Source organism: Chenopodium album, chromosome 5 (genome assembly GCF_948465745.1).
Source record: "Chenopodium album chromosome 5, dcCheAlbu1.1, whole genome shotgun sequence".
Classification (NCBI taxonomy): Eukaryota; Viridiplantae; Streptophyta; class Magnoliopsida; order Caryophyllales; family Amaranthaceae; genus Chenopodium; species Chenopodium album.
In genome coordinates this window covers 14716928-14726092 of record NC_137838.1, presented here as the reverse complement: position 1 = coordinate 14726092, position 9165 = coordinate 14716928, and the positions used below count along the sequence as shown (strand labels likewise).

The following is a 9165-nucleotide window of genomic DNA, read 5'->3' as shown; positions in this document are numbered from 1 at the left end:
TTAGTTCAATTCAGCTCATAATTTCAGTCTCTTATAAAATATTAACCTCGATTCAGTTCATTTTAGTGTAGTTAATTAGCTAAGTACAATGCACTTCAGTGACACAAAACTTACTACCTCCCACAATTTAGTATTATCAAATTGAGGGCATGTTGTCATACGTTTATTGTCGATTTAAGATCATTTTATTCAATTCAGCTCATAATTTCAGTCTCTTATAAAATATTAACCTCGATTCAGTTCATTTTAGTTTAGTTAATTAGCTAAGTACAATGCATTTCAGTGACACAAAACTTACTACCTCCTACAATTTAGTATTATCAAACTGAGGGAATGTTGTCATACGTTTATTGTCGATTTAAGATCATTTTAGTTCAATTCAGCTCATAATTTCAGTCTCTTATAAAATATTAACCTCGATTTAGTTCATTTTAGTTTAGTTAATTAGCTAAGTACAATGCATTTCAGTGACACCAAACTTACTACCTCCCACAATTTAGTATTATCAAACCGAGGGCATGTTGTCATACGTTTATTGTCGATTTAAGAACATTTTATTCAATTCAGCTCATAATTTCAGTCTCTTATAAAATATTTACCTCGATTCAGTTCATTTTAGTGTAGTTAATTAGCTAAGTACAATTCATTTCAAGACACCAAACTTACTACCTCCCACAATTTATTAATAAAATGGGTAATATATACTCATGTATTAATTAAGAAAAAAAATAAAATTCCCGTACGTAATTTTTTTTTTTTTAACAATTTAGAAACGGCCAGGCCAAATAGGAAATCAAGGCCACTGACATTCGTCGGCCCATTTTTAACGGCCCACGTCGATATTAATGTCATATCGTGTTTTTTTCATAACCACGGGCCAATACTTCATAAGTGCTTGTTGGAGTACATGTTAACAAACATACTGGGCCTAAAACACAGGCCCAAATTTATGTTCATCCTTTTTTACAACAAGAGCTAAATTCATTTCAGTGAAATATTGACTACCTAATATGTTTGTTAAGGAACGGGCGTCTAAACTTCTGGGTCTGCTTTACTAGGCCTCCCAACTTCACAAGGTATTGGCGTAGTTATGCGCTACATTAGATCCCGTGTCTGGGTTTAATATAATTTTAATAAATATTACCATCTATGATAAATTTTACAGTCCTTGCCTTTATCACTCCTTAATTTAAAAACCCCTACAAGGTTAGTACCATGAAATATTCGATTAATTACAACATGTAGTTAGTTTTACAATATGCTACACAAAATTTTATAAACAAAGCTAAGTTTGAGTTATTCAGAACACTTTAGCAGAAATTAATAGGATTTATTACCAACTTTATACCTCAGAACAAAGACAGCTCGGTTTTATTATACAGCCTTCCCCCATTAGTTGTTGAGGCATGTTTGGGAAATATTGAAGGTTTATGAATAGATCTATTACATTGATCGACTACTAAATGGTAGATCAATGACTGTTGGTACATGAAATACAAAATACACTCATTCAACGACTATGATTTGTAATTGTAACAAAACTGTCATCATGTACAATTGTAGCCGCATCGATCACCTGCAGTTGGTGTTGTAAGGCATTTCTAATCAAAGTTTGGCTTCATAATGGTTGCTATTCACTGTTCCATAGCAAAGCATCTACGCTTTCTTGATGCACCGAGTATGGGTTGTCTATCCCTCAAGCGTGACGCCATGATCAATTTTGCTACGTCCTACATAAGATATGCCAACACCACATTCACTACATAACATCACTGCACATTACTTGCAAAATATAACTGAAACAAATACCTTCACATTGATATTACCATTGGGTGCTTCTGTATCCCTTGCCGTCCTGCAGTGTCTCTCCCCATAGGCAATGTCTACCATCTGCATTATTACATACTCTCAGCAATGACAATATGACAAATACAAAATTCATAACAAGGATATTATCAGCAACGTACGTACCCCGAGCTTCCCAAAGTCGCCTGAATTACGTCGATCTTCCTTTGATGCCATTCTAATTTGCTTCATGTTCCATACCTTTATCCTTGGGAACATATACCATTGAACAGGATTCCTGTCAAGACGATCAAGGTAGAAAATCTGCACAATCAAACAAGTGAGTAGTAGGTACAATTTAATATAATATGAACTGGCATAACACAGTGTTACAAAAATGCTTACAACGGCAAACATCACACAACCACCACACCCACCAGCATATCCGTTGGCATAAAATCGACGTGCAAAGCTTGATACGCTATCCATTAATTTGTTTAGAACCAAATCACACCAGTCAAACTCCGCGCAGTTCATCACGTAACTTAGAGCTGGTAATAAGTCTGTCCCTAGTCGAGGGGACTGAGTAGGACATAACACCATGTGCAACGCCACAATAAGAAATATTGACTTAAATTCTTCTTCTTCATCATCACCAAACTCACCCTCCAACCGACCCATCATTTCACTAGTCACAGGTATGCCAACTGAAGTGTAGACACTCCCACAACCTCTACTTGATTTAGTTTTCCATGAACTCCCATACTTCAAAAGCAGCTGTTGTACCTTAGCACGAACTTCCCCGGTCATTAATTTTGAATTAGTCACTACCTTACACCCACTTGGAATTCCTAATATCCAACGTACTTGGTTTTTAGAAAAAGAAAATACACGTCCATCTGGAGCAACCATGGTTCTACTGAGGGGATCTATTCTACTCATCCAAAAACTTACAATTGTGTATACATCATCCAAAAACTTACCCTATTCACAGCAGTAGCCTGTGTCTTCACAACATGGCCCTTAGCCTTCACCGAACCCCCCACACTCAAGCTATCATCCTAAGCAGTTGCACATCAAATACTTTTAGCAAACATCAACATTAGTGATATGTAATAAAATTAATTGCATACTTGTGTTACCAAAAAAATTACCATCTAAATTTACCTTAAATAATCCGTGATGTAATGATATTAATTTATTCAGACTTCTCCCACAACCAGATACCTGTGGATTACGACAACCGTTGATATGCCATTAGAAGTTAGAACAACCAGGACCAAATCAAAACCAATTTAATCCGTCAAATAATTTGCGACAAATATCATCGATTAAGTAGGACCATACCTCTTCTCCATGACAATCCATCGCTTCTCCAATTCGCGTACTCGACACTACTTGCCCAAAACCCAAACAATTTGAATACCAATAATGCATAAGATTTAAATTCATTTCCAAAATAATAACAAAACAATGAAACAGATAGTTTATTTAGGGGGGAATTAAAAACACAGTCTGAAGCGCTAAATATCGGGAATTAAACTAAATGTGCTCTTGCATATTCCAATCACGTTAAATTTCATATAACATTTGTAAATGGCATTAACAGCCGACAATTGCAATCAATTATAACACTTATTTCGATCCTACTTATTGAACTAATATTAAATCAAAGCGAATAAATAGCGGTAATAGGAATATAATTACTCACTTTTGCTATTGGTACAGAATTAACCACCAACTTTGCGCAGCTACTATGGAGGGAGTTGCTTGATAAAGAGATAATAGTATATAATTGGTACCAGTACCAAATAGACGATTCAAAAAAATCCCAGATCCAGAATTTTAACAGAAGTCAAAGACCCTAACCGCCGTTAGTGAGGTAAGACATGACGCCGTTTAAGTAATACGCCAAGTGGACATTGCCAACTTCGCAAATAATACACGTAAGGAAATACAAAATTACGAAAAAGGCCCTTGCCACATAAGCCAGTCCCGAAATTACCCTTATGATGAACAAATGTTGTTCATCATAAAGATGAACATGAATTTTGCGTTGGACAGTCCAACTACATGTGAATGAAGTTTTAAAATGTTAAACTGATTATTTCTTTCTGTTTGTTTTAAAATGACCGCTAAGCTTCCTATGTACTCGTAAAAGCTAAGGTTTACCCTTTATTTATAGACGGACATAGAGCTCGCATTTCTCACCAACCACAAAAAGAACATTGATCATTCTATACTTGTTAGCTTCATCATCCTTTTCCTGCTTTGTCTTCTTGAAAACTTTACTGTGACATGGATGTTGCTACTTCTCTCACTGTTGCTCAAACGTTATTTGCGACGTTACAGTGTGCAGAAGTGCGAAAGCTATGCTCCGTCTTTAAATATGAATCTGAGCTTGAGAAGTTGCTCGAAACTGTTGAAATCATCAACAAGTGCCTCCTAGATGCCGATTCCAAGTGCCAGGAGCTCACAAATGAAGTCCAGTACTAGGTCCAAAACCTCAAGGATGCTGTCTATGATGCTGATGATCTGTTGGATGAATTCAACACCATTGCTCATCAGTTGAAAGGAATGCCTGGAGGTAAGATTATGAAGAAGGTACGCCGCTTCTTCTCCTCTAATAACCAACTCATATTTGCTTTTGATAAGTCAAATGAGATTAAGAATCTTAGGGAGAAGTTGGATAGCTTGGCTAAAAACCGTAGGGATTTTGGGTTTAGTGAGTTGTATAAGCCTGTGAAAACTAGAGAGGAAACTTGTTCTTATGTATATGAACAGGATATTATTGGGAGAGATGCTGACAAGGAGGCCATAGTGAATTTGTTGTTAAAAAATGACTCGGAGAAAAATATTTCTTTTGTGACTATTGTAGGGATTGGGGGGTTGGGAAAAACTGCACTTGCCCAACTTGTGTTCAATGATCATAGGATTAAAGAAGCATTCAAAGAAAATATGTATTGGGTTTGTGTGTCTTTGAATTTTGACACGAAAGATATCCTAGGTAAGATGATTAGTATGGAGGAGATTAAATTTGAGGATCTCCAGAGAAATGTCTGAAATCAGATAGAAGGGAAAAGGTACTTGCTTGTTTTAGATGATGTATGGTCTGAGAATGGTAGAAAATGGGATGAGCTTAGAAACTTCTTGATTTTAGGTGGAAAGGGAACTAGGATTATAGTGACTAGCCGCACCAAAAAAGTGGCAGAAGCTATTGGGAAATGTCAAATACATGATTTACAAGGTCTCTCAAACGAGAAATCTTGGGAATTGTTTAAGAAAATATCACTTAAAGATAGGGAATACGAAACCGTCACTGACCTTGTTGAGATAGGAAGAGATATTTTGAAAAAATGTGCCAATGTGCCTCTCTCCATAAGGGTTATGGCCAGTTTGTTGCGTAATCAAGATAAAGCAGCTTGGCTATCGTTGAAAAGTAATGATTTGGCTAACATGTGTGATGGTGAGGGTGACATAATGCCAACATTGATGTTTAGCTATTATCACCTTGCTCCTGAATTAAAAAGTTGTTTTAGCTTTTGCTCACTCTTCCCTGAGGACTATGGCATTGATAAAACACAGTTGATTCGTCTCTGGATGGCACAAGGATATCTTGTTCCAAGTGCTAAAAATGAGAGCATGGAAGATGTCGGTGAAAGATATGTGTCAATTTTATTTCATAGATGTTTTTTTCCAAGACATTTATAGGAACAGTTCTGGTGAAGTATATGCATTTAAAATGCATGATCTCATGCATGAGCTTGCTAGAAAAGTAGCAGCTAAAGAGTCATTGACATTGACAGCTTGTACAACTGATTTTGAAGGGAAAGCTCGTCATCTATACATTGACAATAATGAAGGTCTGACTACCTGGTTTCGCTCAAATTATTGTCCAACTAAAACATTACGTACCTGTTATTTAAAGTATTTTGTATTCACAACTAGTGATGTGGATTCAATTATTTCAAATTGTAGTCGTTTAAGGGTATTATATTTGTGGACATCTTTGAGGATTGGAAACTTACCAGATACACTAGGTAAATTATTACACTTGAGGTACCTAGAAATTATAGATGTTAATTTGGAGATGCTCCATAAATCGATTACCAACCTTCACAATCTACAAACATTAATATTGTATAATTGTGGGAAACTAAAGTTGTCCGAAGACATAGGCAAATTAGTAAATCTTAGGGTGTTGAATTTGCAGAAATCATTAACAACTGGAAACTTACCAGATACACTAGGTAAATATTACACTTGCGGTACCTTAATCTATCAGAAAATGATGAATTGGAGATGCTCCCTAAATCGATCACCAAGCTTCATAATCTACAAACATTAGAATTGTTTAATTGCAGGAAATTAAAAGAGTTACCAGAGGACACAAGCAAATTAGTAAATCTTAGGGTGTTGGATATATATGGATGTGAACGCCTGATTTTTATGCCAGTAGGGATGGGTAAATTAACATATCTTAACACACTAACGATGTTTATAATGTGTGGGGATGATGATGATCTGAAGCAAGATGAAAAAGGCAATCTTAGAGATTTGATAGCTCTTATCAATAATCTCAGGGGTTAAATCTATGTTAAACATTATGCGAACTTAAACAATGTGCTAGTGAATGACCGCATGTTAGTAGATCTCAACTCTTTAAAGTTAAGGCTTAAACTTGATTCTTATCAGAAATAAGGTCAAGAGACATTGCTGGAGAGCCTGTTCTTAAATTCCCAATTTCATGAGTTGACATTGCGTAGTTATGGTGGTACCAAATTGCATAGTTGGGCGTCGGGGCTTGTGAGTATCCAGTTGAAACGATGTAAGGAGTTGCAGTATCTACCATCACCGTTGAGACAACTTTGCCATCTCAAGTATCTTCACATCCATAATCTGAAGAATGTGGAGTATATAGCGTTCGATGCACCATCTCCATCAGCGAAATTCTTCCCATCTCTTGAGAAGTTAGCACTACAACACATGCCAGCATTAAAGGGATGGTGGCCTGGAGGGATATAAGACTGATGGAGAAGGAATATGTTTTTATTCCGTCATTTCCTCATCTCTGTGAATTGAAAATTCAATATTGCGAGAGATTAACCTACATTCCTCCATGTCCATTTGTAAAAGACTTGCATCTTTATGGAGTCAATAAAGCACTGGCAGATTGTATGAAAGTAGGCAGAGTTCAAATCAATTCAATCTCTTTGGAGAGTTTTGGTACAAACAATACATGCATTTTCAATTCTTTAGGTAAAGAGTTTGTGGGAAGCACTGTATATATCCTATTGGCTGAAATAGAAAACTTGGGAACAATTAGGGAGGTATTTCGATGTTGCGCTTCTTCTCTTCAAAATCTCGATATTAGTGATTGCGGGGGATTAGAGAACTTGGGAATGGAGTATCTCATTAACCTTAAATTCCTCAAATTATCATACAATATAGAAGAGATACCGTGGAGATGTCTTCACTCTCTTTCTGCCCTGGAAATATGTGATTTCGAAGAGGTAATGCTGCCAAAGGGTATTCAGTACTTGACCTCCCTTCAATCCTTTCTTCTTACTAGATGCTCTGAACTTAAATCATTGCCAGAAGAAATGCGCTTCCTTACCTCGCTCACTAAACTTCAAATAATAATGCCCACCCCTGAGCTCAAGAAAAGATGTCGGAAATCAGACGGGAAAGACTGGCCCAAAATATGCCACATCCCGAATATGCGTATTTATGATTTTTGAAGTGTACCATCATCAACAACATAACATAGTACTCATGGAGTCAAGGTAACATATCATTTTATCTTTTTAAAAAACTTTCTATTTTATTGTTTAATACTCTTAATAACTAGGTAACTGATGCGGAAAAAATAATACTTTATTTTTTTGGTGTTTAGTGAGTCCCAAGATTTCCTGGAATCGAGAGGCAAGTTATAACAACTTGAGCTATCTCTTATTCTCATGTGAAAAAAAATATGATGGATGTTGTTAAACACTTGACGTTTTTCTCTTGTGGAAATTAATTATTTATATAAATCTTTGTTCTTTATATTAAAATATTTGTTTTTTTTTTATTTTTTTGAGGAAATTCAAATATTTTTACTAATTTACACTTGCTATCATAAAATCTCATTACATAGCCTCCAATAGCATTCATGTCTTTTATAAAAACAAAAAATTAATAGTGATGCTCATTCTTGACAGGGTAATGCACATTTCTACTGCGAGTCTAAGATGGAGCTTTTGTATGGATGTCAGTATCTGGCCAAACTTTTATTACCACAACACCAACATTTGCTCTATACCGTCTTCAACAAAGCAATCGACACTTTTAAGTAGTTACAGTCTTGTGATCAGGGCTAGTAACAGCCGTCAGCCGACATGGGTTAAGTTTTTCCTTCAGTTCTTATAAAATGGAAACTGTGCGTCTCTTTCATGTACACTAGCATACTATCTCAAGCCATGTTTTCTTTCTCGTGTCCTTGTGAACTTTTCGAGCAGAGCAGTAAAAGCAGAATTTTGTTAGCTTAACTTGTCTATCAAATAAGTTACATGATGTTGAATGTTGTTGCTGAGCTATATTCTTTTTTTCTTCCTTCAATGAAATAGGCGAGGGAAGATTTTGTTAGTAAATGAGACTTTTAGTGTTCAGCAGTTAGTGATGAAGAAATTAGTGAATAAACTTGAATGTACTAGAGCTATTAGGAGTAGTTAAAATGCCAAAAGTTGTGACTCTTCATTGCATCACAATAATGTAGATGGCACCCCTCACCCCTATATTTAGACACCCGTTTGTGTCTCCCCAAAACCAAACCCGGTGATGAGTACCTTTCACGTTGAATCATAATCGAATGAAGTGAAAGTGTGGAAAGTTTAGTGTTGCGGATAATTTTAATTTCTTTTCTCTTCTCTCTGTTTTTTTAAAACCTATTTTAAGAAAACAGCCAATCCAGTTTGGTTGGTCCATGATATGGGTCCAATAATAGTGTAGTTGGATAAGGCTTGAAAAGACCTTTCCGACGATATATTATAAGCCCAATTCCAATGAATGTTGAGGAAGTTATGGCCAAATTACTGAACTGGGCCCGGTTTGAGCCTTATATGCGGCCCAATGATCTAGAGGAGGGCCTAATATAGATTTATCATTCCTAATGCAATTAGGAATGGTTTTAGTCTTCTAGATTCTTCTAGAAGGTTCTTTTCATTTCTAATTCAATTAGCATTGATAAATAGACTTTTGTTGACTTTTTAGAGTTTTAATCAGAACGAAAGAATGTTTTTTAGGAAAATACGATTTTATCCTCCTGTACGGCAATTTCTATCTGATTTTAGAAAACGCGTCAATAATTAAGTTAGCGCCAAACGCCAACGTTAGTGCCTG

The 9165-nt window shown here is 35.9% G+C and overlaps 1 protein-coding gene across 1 annotated transcript; it reads left to right on the top strand.

Moving 5' to 3' along the window:
• Positions 1–4083: 4083 nt before the first annotated feature.
• Positions 4084–6810, top strand: LOC145632643 (disease resistance protein RGA2-like). Its single transcript, XM_081684992.1, has 5 exons — positions 4084–4269; positions 4354–4752; positions 4855–5440; positions 5487–6035; positions 6488–6810. Exons 1-5 carry the CDS (start codon positions 4084–4086, stop codon positions 6808–6810), a joined length of 2043 nt encoding a protein of 680 aa, XP_081541118.1.
• The last annotated feature ends 2355 nt before the right edge of the window (positions 6811–9165 follow it).

What these genes read in the sequence shown, in the direction of transcription:
- LOC145632643 (XM_081684992.1), top strand. Translation starts at nt 4,084, where the DNA reads ATGGATGTTGCTACTTCTCTCACTGTTGCTCAAACGTTATTTGCGACG. An exon ending in TCAAAGAAAATATGTATTGG is followed by an intron (nt 4,753 to 4,854) that starts GTTTGTGTGTCT and finishes GTCTGAAATCAG; the next exon opens with ATAGAAGGGAAAAGGTACTT. An exon ending in TGAGAGCATGGAAGATGTCG is followed by an intron (nt 5,441 to 5,486) that starts GTGAAAGATATG and finishes TTTTTTTCCAAG; the next exon opens with ACATTTATAGGAACAGTTCT.